Source organism: Cariama cristata, unplaced genomic scaffold, assembly GCF_000690535.1.
Source record: "Cariama cristata isolate BGI_N322 unplaced genomic scaffold, ASM69053v1 scaffold26819, whole genome shotgun sequence".
In the NCBI taxonomy this organism is placed as follows: Eukaryota; Metazoa; Chordata; class Aves; order Cariamiformes; family Cariamidae; genus Cariama; species Cariama cristata.
The window spans coordinates 16,396-33,482 of record NW_009636779.1 but is presented as its reverse complement, the minus strand read 5'-3'; the positions used below and the strand labels follow the sequence as shown (position 1 = coordinate 33,482).

At 38.5% G+C, this 17,087-nt stretch overlaps 1 protein-coding gene across 1 annotated transcript in view; it reads left to right on the top strand.

The window, feature by feature from the left end:
- The first annotated feature begins 347 nt into the window (after positions 1-347).
- The window catches only part of ABHD17C (abhydrolase domain containing 17C), a 29,857-nt gene continuing 13,117 nt past the window's right edge, over positions 348-17,087 (top strand). Inside the window, exon 1 of the mRNA XM_009708053.1 lies at positions 348-955. Coding sequence (XP_009706355.1) covers positions 423-955 — 533 coding nt within the window. The 5' untranslated portion in view covers positions 348-422. The remainder of the gene's footprint in view (positions 956-17,087) is intronic.

Here is a 17,087-nt window from a genome sequence, read left to right as displayed (position 1 = left end):
CCGGCTGCGGCGCGGGGGGTGTCTGCTTTTAGTTCTGGAGCGCTGCACTGAGCCGTAGGATCTGGGAATTCATTTTATAAGTGTATACATGTATGTGTGATGTATGTTCTTTGAGGGGATCTAGGGTGGTGTTTTGGAGAGTTGCGTTTGCTGTAGCGTTAGTTGTGGGATTTTTAAGGGTTGGTTGGACTCAATTTATATTTTGTGGGGTTGGGTTTTGTTTTTACAAGCACATTTTCAAGCTTTCAAGAGCTGCACTATTTTTGCCGAACTGTAGTTCCTCCAAGGTTGCCATTGTTTGCATTTTGGGAGGGCAGCTGGTAGCCTTGCAGGAAGGTGCGCAGGTTGCGTTGGAGGAGGGCTCTGGGTCGGTTCGGTTTGACTTCTTTCCAGTATAGGTTAGTTTTTCTCCGGTGTCTCTGATGCCAGAACAAGGCCCCAGAATGAACGGTTTCTCTCTGGGCGAGCTCTGCTGGCTGTTCTGCTGCCCGCCTTGCCCCAGCCGCATCGCTGCCAAGCTGGCCTTCCTGCCCCCGGAGCCCACCTATACCGTGCTGCAGCCTGAGCAGCAGCAGGAGGCTGGGGCGGCAGCTGGGGCAGGGACCCCGACGGGATCAGGCACCTGCAGTCTGCACTTGAGTGAGCGGGCCGACTGGCAGTATTCGCAGCGGGAACTGGATGCCGTGGAAGTGTTCTTCTCCCGCACAGCTCGAGATAACAGGCTGGGCTGCATGTTTGTACGTTGTGCCCCCACTGGCCGGTACACGCTGCTCTTCTCCCATGGTAATGCTGTGGACCTGGGCCAGATGTGCAGCTTCTATATTGGCCTTGGCTCCCGCATCAACTGCAACGTCTTCTCTTATGACTACTCTGGCTACGGGGTGAGCACCGGCAAGCCCTCTGAGAAAAACCTGTACGCAGACATTGACGCAGCCTGGCAGGCCCTCAGGACAAGGTAAATGGATATTGGGGACAAGGTATTTCTGTATCTCCATTTAATCCTAGTAAGTCCCATGTCTGCACAGTTAACTGGCTGAGAGGTGGAGGGGAAGGGTTTGTAGATGGTTTGAATTATTTCGATGGCCTCACCAGATATTCCATCAACAGCTACAATGCGTTTTGCTGGAGGGCTTCATTTGTTAAATGGATGCGAAAACCATCATCCTGGGGCTTTTTCTAGATTTGGGGGTTTATTCAGCTGTATTACATGTTAGCCGTTGCTTCACCGCTGAAAGTCTTCATCTTGAGCAGGAGATAATGCACTGGTTGCAGTTTGAGCTTGCAGGGTGCAAACACCCTTTTGTTCAAGACTTGCCCACTACTGTCTACACTTAGAGGTCACCCAAGTGAGCCAAAGCTTTGACTGAATTTGGTGGTAGCCTAGGCTAGCACTTACCAAGAAACTGCTGGTGTTCTGTGATGTGTCTGGGGTTTCACACAAGCTCGTGTGATGTAGATGCTTTTGTCTTTTGGCAACCAAACAACTCTTACCAAATTGGGTAGGGTAGTGGGGTGGAAGGAAAAAGTGTTGGCAGGTGGAAGTAGAGTTGGAGATTCTGCCAGCAGGAGATGCTGAAGTAGGTGGCTTTCAAAGGGATGGAGCAGTAACGAGAAGGCACTGGCAAGGCAGCATGGCCAGTAGGAAGTGGGAGCCCTTGGCGTCTAGGAAATTCTGAGCAGAACTGCTGCCTCTGGCTCCTAGTTATGACTGGCTGCTGTCCCTGGGCCTCTGTTGCTGCTTCTATCCACAGAAACCATGAGCTCCTTTTGCTGTTGCGTAAGTGGTTCTTAAAGTAAGACCTCGAAGAACATACCCTGAAAGAGCTTTAAAAAGCTTAAATTGTTGCAGTAGGGCAAGAGAAAAGAACAATGAACGTTTTCTGTTCTTGGCTCTGTATAGATGAAGTTGGCTTACGTGAAATGAGTATTAAATGTCTATCTTAGGAATATGTGCCAGCTTTAAAAATAGTGACAGGAGTTGTTACTAATTTAGATAATTGGCTTTTCAAGGATCCGGGGAGTCAGTTGTGGAGTCCAAACGACTTTTGACATTGGTCTACACAAGTCAGGTTAAGAGCATGGGGGAGAAAGGTGTAGCGGGAAGTTAGCCTTTCATAGCATGTGTTCAGTCTGTCTGGTGAGCAAATCAGATTCTGGGTTTGTTTCCCAGAACTCTCAAAAAAAAAAAAGAAAAAAAGGAAATTTGGCTTGATTATACATAATATGGTTTTATATAAAGAAGTAATTTTGATAAGCTGTATGCAGAATAAATTACTAAATGCCACCAGTATGCGTATGGATGATGTAAATAAGGCTTAGGGGAGGAGAAGTGCTATGTCTAAGCCAAGCCTAGTTAATGTTTTTCCTTCAGTTGCTGTGTTTTTTCTCTGTTTCACTTAATCTTTAGTTGATGATGTTTTTTAATGAAAGCCTTCTAGAGCTCTGAAAAAGTACTTTCACATCTGCCTGGAAGTGCTCCTGTGTTGACAGACATTTAGTACGTGTTTGAGACCTACATAGATCCAGAAACAAGGGATTCCTTCCCTTAAGCCTCTTGAGAAGCCTCACCCAGTAGGCGATGCCAACATGTGCCCAGCTTGGTCTGAGGGGATTGAGCTCCTTCTATTAAAGTGTGACTGGAGGAAGTTGATACTTTTATATTCGAGTCCTTTCTGTAGTTTATACAAGATCTAGATTCTGCTTTCCTCCTTAAATTGAGGGGTTGAAATTTGCCAACTCTTGCCTTGCCATGCTTCTAAGTCCCATATCTTAGTGCTACCTTGAGAGTACTGTTAGAGTGGTTGTGTTATCGTTGGTTAGATTTTCAGGAGCCAAAGGAAATATTACAGTATTTCAGGTACCCAGTAAAGAAATTGGTTACTGTAAAATGTAAGCGTAAAAAGAAGTTAATTCTGTCTGTTAACAAATGACTCTCTTCATAATGGGTCTGAGCTGAAGCAGTAGTCTTTCTGCTGATTAATTCTCTAAGCAATAGTGTGAACTTTACAAGACTTATCATTTCTGAGCCCGTTTTAATAAGTCCAGGTGGCTCACAATTAAGTGAAATATTCTGCTGTAAAAATACAAGTCTGCCTCTTGAGGTCAAATGCCATACCATTTCTGCTGCAGCAGTTCATTGGTAGCTTCCAAGAGTTTATGTATGCTTTCGTTCTTAATGCAAATTCCTAATATTTGGCCTGTAGTCATATGGTAGTGAACTGTAATGCAAAGTTAAAAGTGAAGTCTTAAAGTAGAAGTTCACTATGCCATTGAAAGCATTTAGTCATCTGTGCTAAGTTCTGTGGGAAGCTGTTGCCCTTCTGAATCCACCAGACGTTCCACCTGGCAGCAGAAAGGAATCACTAAAATGTTGGAAGCCTGAGATTCTTTCTTTCTCTTTCTTTCTTTTTTTTTTTAAATTGTGCCTGTGAAGTACCACTGATACTTAGCAAATATTAATTTATCAGCGTATTTTGAAAGTTGCCCTGAGTAAGGTGGGAATTAAGCATACACTTGGACAGAACAGATTGCTGCCAAATTTTAGAAATGGTGAGCTGACTGATTGCAAACGTGGCTGCAGATTTGGACTGTGTTTTTTCAAGGTACTGAAACAAGGATCTTGCTGTCCCGTAGACATTTAGGTACCAAACCTTACATACCAAATGATTATAAAACTATATTGTAAACAGTGGATGAAAAATAAAATAATCAAGTTTTTTTGTTCTGTTTCAGTTATCAGCCTGTCTTTGGAGAATCAGTGTCAACTATTCTTTGTTCTTTTAGTCTTTGTAAAGAGTAATTTATTTTCCGTAATTCTAATTAAATAAGTATCTCTCTTCATGAATAAAGTATACTCTTTGATGATAATTTTACTAATTATTAAGTTTGAATGCTGTCTTTCAGCCCAGATAAAGATGATGACAGATAATTTTATTCCTTTGAGATTTTTATAGATGTTCCTTCAGAGGTCTGACAGTAGCATTGGTTGCTCTAGTTCTGATATCAAGTATTAATCAGTAATTAATTTGGGCTTTTATATATGTATTTGTTTCCAGTTGAGTACAAATTTTTATCTCATGTCTAAATGTTTCTCAAAGACTCTTCTGTTTCATTGCTTCAGATGATATTGTGAGTGTTTTATGTTGGGCAGGTTGGTCTGTTTCTGTTCTGTTTGTTCCAAAACCAGAACCAGATTGTAGAGAAGCTGTATCGGACTCTGTCTTCTCTCATGGTCCATATGGTTTTAAGTTGCTGCTTTTCATTCGGATGTGATTAACTCTTACCCTAATATCTAATTGACTCAGTACAACATCTGCGCAGAATGACTTGATTGTCGTCCTCCTCTGCCTTTCCTGAATTCCACGTGGGAAGGGTGAACTTTCTAACCCTTTCACATTGAGATAAAGTACAGTACTTAAAAACACGATAGACACTTAGGGTTTGGATACAGTGCTTAAGCACAAAACCATGACTGCTTTGTTGATTGCATGTTATTTATATTAAAATTAATTTGCTTATTCTGTAAAAATTTGTGGAGATTTGTGAAATATTTTTAAATCCCAGTCAAATGAAAGAAGGCACTGCTTCCCCACTCCCTGCTTCTGTAGTGGAGTGTCAAAGAGGAGAACCTATTAGTCCATCTTTTGGATATTGAAAGGAGGTGAAGAAAATGTAGTTAGTAAATAGCTTAGAGCTGTACTTGTTGCTTTTAACAAAATACAGCTTGATTTTTTTTTTTCATGGTGCACAATATAAACTAGTATCTTTTGTTTCTATTTAAGCTTTTGATAGATGGTAGATGTAATGTTTAAATCCTTCATTCTTAAAACATGTACATCTGAGTTTGTCTTTTAGTCCATAGGAGAGCATTGGTTCACTTCCATTTTTCATCATGCTTCTCGGTCAATACGTCATGATGAAAGGAATTGAATTGTGAAATGGCATAGTAAAATGCAAGGGCTTTTGGTCAATGGATAGCAGATAGTTTAGAATGTTTAAATAGTTTTTTAAACCTTTTCCCAAAATTTAATTAAAAAAAAGACAAAACCAACCCAAACCTCTTATTATATGGGAATCTTACAATTTATGGTGCTGATTTTCAGTCTCCTGTTATTGCTGTTTTCTTTGCAGGAGTTGGTGGAAGTGTTACAGTTTTCATTTGAGTAAAATTAGGAAACACACCTAATTGGATTAGTGTAGAGTGGTAACTACTCTTCTGAGGTTGTGTCAGTTCGTCTCCATTCGGATTTGCTGAAGTGGTTACAGCTTTCTAGGTGAATAATAGCTTCAGGTTTTTTTACCTTAAGTTATCAAAATAGTTACATTCTACTTTAAATTTCTTTGCAACAGAATCTTCTTTCATTAGCACTGTGTTTCTGTGTATGATCTAACCTGAGTTCTTTAGATTGAATAATTAGAGGTTTTGATAAAAAGTTACCAACTGGATTCCTGACATGGCCAAAGGCAGTGCTTGGCAGGGTCATGGTAAATAGTCCTGGAGTAATACAGTTCCCCATGTTTTTGGTGCGTCACCTGGTAGATTTTTCTGTCATTGACTTTAACAGGGTATTTCCCACTCCCAGTTTTTTAATAATGTTGATATGATGTCTGCAAAGATTGTTTAAAGAGGCTGTTCTCTAAAACTTACCTTATTCTACCTGCCATGGTCAGTACTTCAAGAAAAACTGCATACAACTTTGCTCAAAAATAGAAACATACTGAATAGTCTCCTGTTGTTGTCTATGCAATGAGCAGAGATTAATTCAGATGATGAGCGTCCCAGGGACAAATGCCAACAACTGTTTAAAACAGGTGCTCTGATCTTCAAAGTTATTCAAAATGTTTACTGAGCTTTGGTGTTGTATTACATAGTTTAGTCACTGAAGTAAAAGTAGTTTTGTTAAATATTTTTCCTATTTCTGTCAGGACTGCAAGATCAAAGCTTGTTTGAAAAAAAAAGGTTTTTTTCACTGTCAAGAATGTTTTGCAACTAGCATTATTTGGGAAGAAAAATAAGCTGCCATAGAGCCTTTGGGTAACAATACTTGTTATCCTGAGTGTAGATAGTCCTGAAATTCAGCTGCCTGAACTGGAGATGTTGGTTTACCCTGCTGTACAAAGGTTGTAGGACCTGGTTCTCAACATCATCCGAGCATTGAACATAAAGGTTTCTAGAGGAACATGAAATCCTGCATGCTGAAGTAACTAAAGGTTTCTCTCTGCTTTAGTGCTAAATTGTGTGAAGTGTATGAGAAAGAAAGGCAAGCTTTTTCCCTTTCTCACTGCGGATAGAAAAGTATGTCACCTTTTGAGACTGAGCTGATGGTTGTTAGGCAGCGGCTGTTTGAGCAGTGAGTGTTGCTGGTAGCACTTAGATTAGTTCGATTTCTTCTTAACTGTGGAGTATGAGCTGGACCATATAAACCTCAGTGGTTTTGCTCTGAAGCCAGGGTCAATCTCCAGTCCATCGCAACCTCAAAACCAAAAAATCCCTCCAAAATTCAACCTTTATCCTTCGTTACTCTGCTATTTTTGGAGTGTTTCTAAGTGCTGGGCTAAGTTTACACTAACTCATTACTTGTGAACATAAGTGAAAAAACAAAGAAAAAGAAAAATTAGCAGTGCTATCCAGGACTGTAGATACCTGCGGGTATAGGTGGAGAACATTTCAAACTATGAAAGTGGGTTATCTGCCAGCAACTGGTTTTGTGGGGAAAACTGACACTTCTTGAGCAAATGGATATTTATGTTTTTATATTGAATGAAGAAAACAGGTTCTTTTTGGTTTTCTGGGATTTTTTGGTCTTCTGATGCTTCCTCACGTGGAGACAGACTAGTACAAAGGCAGTGCCAAGCAATTAGCTGTTTGGAGCATATGTAGCATATGTCTGAACTTCATATTTTGTTTTAATATGACATTTGCCTGGGGGAGATTATAATGTGATTATAATAACTTTTGCTTAAAAGTGGTTTTGGGGCAGGATTTGAAAGTAAAATATCAAGAAACAGTTCCTCAGTTGCATCCTCTGTTGGCTTTAAAGACAACAGTCTCAAAATTATGTAGCATTAATAAATTAAAGGAACAAATAATAGCCTGTTTTTTTTTTTCTAAAGCTGGTCATAAATTCAGTGAATAAATAACGTTCCCTTCTGCTCTTCCTCACAAATATAGATCAATTATAAGGCTGCATTGGAAGCAGTTGAAGTGAGTCATAAAATAAGCTGCGAATGTGTTGTACCTAACATGCTTGTGCACATACAGGCTTGCTTTTGCTAATTAGCCCCTAAAAAGAGCAGAAGTCTTTCTCTGTTGATTAGGAGATAGTTTCTGTTGTCACTGCACTTGAGTGCAATTGAAGGTGTTTATCCATGTGCAAGATGAGGGTTCCTTGTGTTTTGAATCTAGGGAGGGCACATCTTTATAATTTTTGAATGCTGGTGGCTCTTAAGTGTCTCTTCATGTTAATTTGAGTATACACTGGCTGTTTATATTGATCTGAAGTACAAATAAGTAGGGTTGTTTTTGTCTAAAAGTTGGGTTTGTATGGTCTGAAATGCAATAGGTGGACGAACATCTTGTGTCTATAAGGGTGGATAGTGGATAATTGAGATCACTAGAGACTTGTGAATTGAATAAGCAGTTTCAGTGACCCATTTGCTGCTACTTCATCTTGACTGTCCTGCTTTCCAGTTTTTAGATGAATGACTTACACTGGTCTTGCATGCTCAGTCTGATGAAGCTGGATTTCATTCTCAAACTGAGTGTTTTGTTGGTGTGGGTTTTTTAATGTGTCAGGTTTTGCGAGCAATGGAAGTGTGTGATTGTAAACCCAGAAAACTCTGTCTGAACACAGAGCAATAAAGGTGCTTTTAATAGAAGGTTAAGAATGTAGAATGGGATGAATAGTGCATAGTGTCAGCTTAAGGACTGAGGAGCACCTGCATTCTGTATTCTGTATTATAATTTGAGAAAAATGGGTCATTGTGGCATGTTTGCACATGAAGCTATGCAGCCCACAAACCATCTCAGAAAGGTGTGAACATAGGCCAGTTGTATAATGACAATGTTATACTGACATTATCTGTATCCATATCTTTATTCTATTTTTTTTTAACCACTGCATTAGCTTTACAGAACAAGGCTTCTCCTATTGGCATTAAACATTGTGGTTAGATTTGCTGACCATGAGATCAAATAATACAAAGGCATGAAATTGTGCTGAACAGTAGGATCTGGCTCAGTGCCCACCCACCTTCCCACCCTGGGTTTCATGTCTTCTGATGAGCACGTGCACGTCTTTGGGAAAATCCCTACAATCGTGAAATAAATCTGTAACATCTCAACTTTCAAAAAGGGGAATTCCATATGGGTTCACAAATGAAGAATGATGTTGATGTGGAAGATGAGGTTTTAAGTTAGTACACTTGCCTCAAAGTCCAGAGGGAAAAATTTAAGTTAGAGGTAATCTCGAAGCATTGCGTATTTTTTTTTTTAATGGCAAATTTGTTAGAAAAAGTTCATGTATGCTTTCCTGACAGTAATATTATTTCTTGATACAGTCTCTTGAAATTCTTTCTAGTTACACATTTCAAGTGAAAATGCCTTTTTCAACTGTTAATTTGAAATCAATTATTGGTTTACAATTATGGGTATACTTTTAGGAAGTGTTACTATGCCTGATTAAAAAAATCCTGCTCACATATAGAAATGTTACTTTAAGAACTTTGACTCTTGTGAGCCTTGTTTATCAGCCAAAGCATGCAGCTGAAACAAGCTGCATACATCAGTGTCTGGCAAATAACCCTTCTCAAGGCATTCAGCGTCAGCTAGTAGCTCAAAGATTTATTTTTTTTAACAGGATACTGCCAAATTTCTTAAGATTCCAGTATGTTAAACCAGTTAAATTTGACTTTGTGACATGGCATGGCCACTTTGTTTTGTGTGCAGCAAATGAACAACTATGGAGTAATGGATAATGGGATTCAACAAGTCTGAAAATTCCTAGACCAACATGTTTCTCAGGAAATCACCCTTTAAATAGTATGGTTTGAAATGTTTCTCTAATATTGTTTAGAAAGGATTTTGCTCAGATTATGGGATCTTTCTGGACATTCCTCCTCTCTGCTGACTTTCAGTTAGGTTTGCTTTGGATGTTCTCATAGAACTTGAAAAATAGTGTTCGATATCAGCAAAGAAGCAAAACCACCTATATATTATTTCCGGTGCACAGATAAGCTGACATAAGGTTCAGATTATTTTATTGTTATTCCATTAATCTTAATGGCTATTTATAATAAATTAAACAAGACACTTTGTCTTAACTATTACACTATACAATAAATTGCAAGCCTTAATAATATGCAAAATAAAAGAAAAGCCAACGGTAATATGGAGGTAGACTTCTGTTAAGCATTTTGCAACCAAAATGGTGTATGGAGCCATCTACACTTTAAAGGAGATTTTGACTAGTTAACTCCCCGCCTTGAGCATTGGACTGGTTTGTTTGTACAGACGTTAATCTTTGTCCCATCTCTGTATAGTCTTCCTCAACATCTGATGAATTTATTTAAGAGATTGGCTGTATGACAGCCTGGAGAAAGTGGTATCTTTCAAGAAAATGGTCTTGTTTTTGGAGCATGTTCTCTGGGGCAAATTTACAAAAGTCTTTTCCAGCATGCTGTTTGTTCTTTGTAGCTTCATTTCTCACAAAAGTGTGTGTATGCTTTGGTGTGTTGTTTTGTTGTTGTGTTTTTTTTTTTTTATCAAAGTAACTAATTTGGTATACTACTTATTTTGGAGGTGTTCCCTGGACACTTCTTATTTTGAGGCCACTGGTCCAGAGGAAGTCAGTCTTCTCTTTCCCATAAGACTGGAATGTACCTCACCTTGCATATTAAGTTCTATTACACATTTTCTTCATAATATTTTTTGTTGTTCTCTACTGTAAAAAGCTTGTCTATTTTTCTAGTAAAGCATGGTTTTTATGTGTCTTAATAATACTACAGAAAAGTTTCAGTCTTGGTGTGAGCATCTTATCAAATTTAACCAACTGTAAAAGTACCAGAGTTGTATGAAGAGGTGGGATAGTGTTTCAGCTGCAGTTTTGCTATTTTAATGCATACTAGTTTATGAACATGCAACCTTTGCCTCAGACTGGTTAATAATTACACTGTGACTTAGCATACATTGCAGGCATCTCTTTCAGATGCAAGAAGCACCCTTTCAGGAGTCAGTATAGTTTAAGATATTAAGTGATATTTTAACATTAAGCCTGACCAGTATGCCTAAAAGGTTTTGACTTTTGCTGAATTTCTGCCAGCTTCCAGACTTCTGTTTCTCTGATACGGAAACCCTCTGCCCTCTCCCCTGAGCTCTTGCTAATTATTCTTGTAATGTGATGTTCACTTCTAAAGCCCTCTGTGCATAAACCCGGTACAACTAGTTCTTTATCCTGTTCTTGAAATTTGTACTAAAAATCAATCTGATAATGCAGAAACTATCTGTGAAGGAATATAGGCACAAATATAGTTGTCTTTTAAAAAAGAAATTGTAATTTTTACTTGATTTAACAAAGAACAAAGGTGATAGAATGTACTTCGATATAACTTGAATCTGAATTCTTGATGTAAAAGATAAGATTGTTGTAAGTCCTCAGTGTTCACCCAGTTTTGTAGAGGGTGAGTGTTATAAAGTTTCCTTGGTTTGAGTTCTTTCCTATCCTTTATTATTCTGCTGAGACTAAGCAAGCTGGTGCCAAATATACCACCATTCCAAAAGGATGCCCTTATGTCAAAGCTCATCTAGGATCTATTTTGCATAGAGCATTGAACAGACTATTGATATAAATAAGATCTGGCACCTTCCAATTATTTCAGGAAATTACCCTTTCCATGCAAAAATCCACTTTAATAGTGTTCATAATAAGGAACGTTAAACCTAAGGATCTTGGATGTTTCTTATTTGGATGTAGTTCTAAACTTGTTGCATTTCAGCAGCAGGAGAAACTGAACCAAAGATTATTAGTCTTTGGTTGGACATTCACAGCAATTTTCTATTTTTCTTTTTTATTATGAAGTGAGGGTTAATTTGGAATAAAGGAACCAATGTTAACTTAAACTTAAACTTAGCTAATTTTATTACTTGAATTTTGAGGAGGAGAGGAGGAACTCCATTTAGCAAGCATTGTTTGTCATCTGTTACTCTGTCTGTCTTCCTTCCACCGTTCCCAGCGCTGCTGGGCCATAGTCTAATGTGAACTATGTTATTTCCTGCTCTTCACCGTAGAACGGACCAGAATTTCTCTTCAAATATTTCTTTAAATTCTCATTAAATATTTCTATTTTTTGCCTCTATCTTGGAAGCTTTGTGGTACTAGAAGAAAGGGAACCACTATTCATTTGTAAAATGTAACTGTGTGCAGAGCTAAATATGACAAATGTCTGTTGGGGGAGAAAACAGCAGTAGCTTATAACTAAAAGCGTGCGTGTCATGAAATGGTGAACTGCAGGGAACCTACGTAGCCAAAAAGTTACTATCCAAATTGGCATTTGGCCATAAGGTAGACATTAATACGCCTACTTTTCCAAGCAGTGCAGTTATCTGTTACTTCAAAAACAAACTCCAACAGCACAAGACTTCTTTATGCTATGCTGGTTTATTGGTAGGCAGTTAAGTGCCGGTGTGGCATGTACTGGAATTGCTGACATTTTTTCCTGCGTAACCAGTTGTTCTCTGGTGGTACTGCAATCACGTAGGGAGCCTGCTTGCTATAGAAGGACTGCATCAAAGGTAAAGGCAAATAGGATGCTGAATAACATCATAGACCAGGAAGCTGCTTCTCCTTTCCCTTTTATTTTTATTTTTTTAATTTTCTAAGATGCAGCAGCAGGTCAGTTTCTACCATTAGCATCAGCTGAAGTGATGCACTTAAGTGGTCGCATTAATGGTTGTCCTTGATCCAGTGCTAGATACTTCTGCTACTTGTGAAGTAGCTAACTGTTAATTGGTAAGCATGCTTTTTTGAGGGGGGAAAAGTTGACTAGCAAGAAATCTTTCACCAGAAAGACTACAAAAGCAATTTGCCCCCGTTAACTAGTTATGTTGGCAGAAAACAAAGTATGCAAGTGTGCTGTTTGATCATCATTAAAACCTCTTGATTTGCAGAGTCTGGGCAAAATGTCTTTTACTCCATAGAAGCTCAGATCATGCCAAATAAGATAGCAGGATAAGCTGAACAAGTACATATGACCTGGTTTCAGGACTGAATTTTCTGATGGGAGTTTAGGAAAGTTGTGAGAAAGTTAGTAGTTTTCTAAATGTGCATAAGTACCGTTCCTGTTTCTTAGGTTAACATTTGTTACTTTAAAATAGATAAAATTTACTGATACTTAATGGTTTTGCCTATAATTAAATGCAAACATCTGTTTCTGTAATAAATTACTTCTTTTTGTACTATGTTGTCAAGTTCCTGGAGAGCACAAGGCAAGTTTAATGAGCACTTCAATGGATCAGAAGTGCACAGGAAAAACTTTCTCTGTGCTAAACTTTATTGTTCACAATTTAAAGTAGTATTTACTGGGAGAAGGGAGGAGGGATTTAGTCCCTGGGTTTGTAATGATAAAGGCTTTGGCTAGGAAATTTGATTTTTAAGCTCTGAACTAGTTATCTGTGGTCTGCTGTTTCAGAACATCTGGTGCTGTTAATCCTGGTGATTGCTATATATTTTTTTAATCATCTTAGCTTTATATTGACTGTTACTGGGGCCTGAACATTGAATGTGCTAAGAGTTCATTAAAGGAGCATGCACAAGAGGAAAACAAGGTGTAAAACAGTGCAGGTTTAAATATTGGCTTGATAATATATAGATTTTGTGGAGCAACAGATCTTTAATCCTGGTAGACTCAAGTCAGCCCATCTTTGAGTGACAGGAATGGAAGAAAAGAATTGATGAGTCTGATTTAAAAGTCAGACTGCCAATATAAAAATGGTGAGAAACGAAGAACACTGAGGTTTTCTTCTTTCTGAAAAGATGCTGGAAAAATTCTTTTCTAGTAATAGATTGCTTTCATGAAATGACTGTCTTCTTCCATTTGGCAGTTATCACTTAGTATTTCATTAGAATATTTAATGAATCTAGCTGAAAATGGATAATTGAGAGAAGGCAGGAGAGACTCATCAGGAAAGCAGTGTCTCTGTGAGGCTGTGAATTTGCCACTTCTTTGAAAGCAGATGCTTAAGTGCGTACAGATTCACACTGTAATAAAGCTCAGTGTTTGGAGCAATTACAAAATTGGTATGTGTTTTCTCCACTTCTCTGGGCCTGGGGGAAAAATAGAGGTTACAGTGTACTTACCCAAGTAGGATTTCTGCCTATTTATGATTCACAAGACCTGTAACTTCAGAAGTCCCAATTGTCTTGATTTTCAAATCAAAAGAAAATACTGCCTTTCTTCTTTAAATCTGTTGAAGTAACTCAAAGAAACATGAAATATTTCCAGAGAATTAAAGAGGAATATCCAAGCAGGATGTGTGGTCTCCTGGGTAACACAGACTGTGACACTTCTTCGCTTGACTTCTGCACAGAGTCCTTCAGGGTTTATGAGATATTGCATATCTTTAAGAGAAGCTCAGTCTTACTTAATAACTTGGTTGGCTCTTCTACAGTGCCTGAGCATATTAATGTAAGTATATATTTTTAGAGAAATCCTGCAGCCTGCTGAGTCATCTTCATATAATGCTGACTGATAACATAGTCGTATACTGGGGACAGATGCATTCATCTGCAGTTGGTTCTTTTTAGGAATATTAGACTAGTTTGTTGGTACTAATCACTTTTGTATCGGGACCTCTCTGCTGTTCTTGTTCTCCATCCTGCCTTTGTGTCCTCTTATCCCCTTTCTGTCAGACTCTCAGATCACTGCCAGAGCTATACTGATTCTTCTGGATGGGGACAAACGATGCATCCAGTTAGTGTGCTTGCATACTTGCAAGGCCTTATCCATTCCAGCTCCCATGTAATCCTCTCAGACTCTGGCTCTGGTGCTCTGTGGGAGAGACTGCATTCAGATTTCCAGGGATCTTTGAAGAACAGTGTGAAAATGGCTTTTACTTTGTCTGCTGTAATAGGATTTCATATACAGGCACCTGCTGTTTGTTGAGATGGTTCCACTTTTTCTTTGTTCTCCTCTGTTGGCATTATAGGGATAATACTTGAGTCTCTTTTTATCAGCCTGTTTTCTGGATATAGTTGTGATTGTTTGTAAGTGACATAAGGAAAATGCTCTATCAGTGCCACATATTTCACGTTTAATGGCTTGTAAGGTATATCAAAGAATTGTAGCAAAACTAGTCACTTAATGCTGTTGATCTTTGAAAACATGAAGTTCTTTGTAAAACCTGGAGATTAAATAGCTTTTACTTAGTGTGAAACGTAAATAAAATTACAATAAATAGGTGGAAGAGAATGCAAAAGGAAGGAAAGAATGAAAAAAATCCCAACAAACAACAAAACCAAACAAACCACAAAACAAAAAACCCCCAAACAAAAGAAAAAGTTAAGTGGTTGAATTAAATCAGTAGTGGGACTAGTTCCGGGGCCAAGCCTTATAGGTATCAAAGTTTTTGAGTGATCTGCTTAGAATTTTTTTTTTCATCTAGCCTTCCTAATATTAGTCTCCAAAAGATTAATTCCAGTTTAGCAAACCATTTAATTCTTCTAGAGCATCTAGACAGTAGCCTTCAGCAGAATTTATGTGTACTTTTGTTTTAAGATCCTTAGGTTGGGAATACCTTTTTTATTATGTTGTAATGGGTATAGCTAATCAGCTGTGCAAACCTAGAAGTGTGAAATTTTAGGTGAGCTTTGCAGTTTGATTACAGTTTAGAGTTAGTCTTGTTTCATTATATGCTTATACAGTGATAACGGTATTTTCAGAAATTACAGCCTGATACATTTAAAGAAAATTTAACTGGTGCCATTTCTTTTTGAAATTGACTGTTCTGGTTTGTGTGCTTCAGCAATTATTCCCTGCTCTGTGAGCAGCTGAGCTGTACCTGGCGAAAAGGTAGAAACGTCAAAGACGGGTGGCGCAGGCAGCAGCTCCGTTCAAAAGTCACTGTGCTCCTTCTCAGATAAGTAATCCCAACTCATGAGTCAGAGGCTTAAGTCTTGCATAGTTGCAGCTCCTGGCAATTAGTGCTGTGGTGGGATGGCCTTAAACTATTGCGTGGTGCTATAGGTATGTAGAGGTAAGGGAAATATATCTGAAAGTTAGTGTTTGACCTGAAGAGGTGTCAGGGTAAGAGCATTGTGCAAGATTGAGGTGTCGGAGGTGCTCCAATAAACAGGTGGGAGTATTAAAAGAATAATACAGTGCTCCTGAACAAAAATGCTTTGGGAACTGTTGGAGTGCAGCGAGGTTGCTTCCTTCAGGCTTGTAAACCCTCGGTCTCCCAGTGCTGAGCCAAGGGTGGTGAGGAGGGTTATGCCATGGGCTTGGGAGGTGAGCCAGAATGCATTGGCTCACGGTGAGTTTTCAGCCTCAGGAATAATAAGGCAAGGCTCTCCAGTTTGGAAATAACTGAAATCTAAGAAACAGCTATGAAAGCACAAAACTTGTGGGAATGCACAACCAGTGTTAATATTTGCACTTGGGTTTTTTTAGCATTTCCTAGGGAATCGGTTTCTGTGTTAGTTGACACATACTTGTTTCAACTGAAGTCTTTATATTAAAAGATACCGTATTTAGGTACACGGATATCATCAAATCTTTCTTGTTCTTCATAACAACCCTTACAGGAGTACGATTTTAGGGAGCAGTTTACCTCATTTTTTCCAACTTTTGAGTGTAGGATATCCAAAGTGACAGTGCAGGCTTTTTGCAACAGTAAAAGGATTGTCGAAGTTTTAATGTCACGTTGTTAAATGTTGTGAGGAGTATGCTCATGTATTTTAGCTCTGCTGTATTAGAAAACATAGAGTACAATGTGTGTAACTGAAATCAAAATGCCATAGCAGGACAGAGATGATATAGAAGGTAGGGGTGAAGATAATGAATTCCTCACTCCATAAGATACTATAGACTGAGCCTCTCTGTGAAAGTAATGGAATTTTCTTTGCTGTCTCAGGTTATTTAAATGTGGCTCAGAGACCAGCTATATAGATTTTGTACATGGGTTACAGTAAAGAATATATAATAGAATGTAGCAGACTGCGTTTTTGTGAATTATTGATGCTGTGGTCATGAAGATAGTTCTTAGTAGCCAGTAAAGGTTTCCTGTCTTTGATAAATAAAGCTTAAGACTTCTGCATTCCATGTTTATTTGCTACAGAGCATCTTAATTAAATGCAAAATATTTCGTTAAAGTTAAATCCAGTGCTCTATTTTTAAAATAACTGGAGTGGGAATTCATTTTAGTATGCCATCTACCTGTTGTGTCTTGGGACTAAATGGTATAAATCCAGATTGCTTGAAGAAAGCGCTTTGGGAGAAGCAGTAAACTATGAAGAGTAGAGAGCGTGTGTGTATCTTCAGAACCATAACCTTGTAACACAGTGCTGGCTTCACAACTGTAGTTGATTTCTAAGGTTGCTAAAGCAAAGAAAGTTGGGGGGGGGAAATTACATTTGAATATATCCATGTGTTTAACTCTATTTCCACTGTTACTAGCTTCCTGTATTTCAATTTACAGTGGTTTTGGATTGCATTTGCTCCTGTGATTAGGGAAATAAAATAAACCTCCAACATTTAGGGGGGGCATTATTTAGGAATTCATTTAGGAAAGTGCTCCTTTCCTCCCATTGCATCAATGCACACTGAGTATTGGAGTGTTATTCACCTTTTGTCATAAAGTAGTAGGATGATAAAAGTAGGAGTTCAAACAGAAAGCTTGGCCACATCATTGCTCATTTTTGTTGGATGTCCTGCAAGAGTCTGCTTTGCTTGTCAGTGGCCTTCTTGCTAACTTGTACTCAATACGAAAGATTTAATGATTGTAGAGGCAAAGTTATTCTGTTTTCTTATATCAGTGGGCCCATGGCACAAGTTCCTGCTTGAATTTCAATGCACATTTAATGAAAACTGTTTCC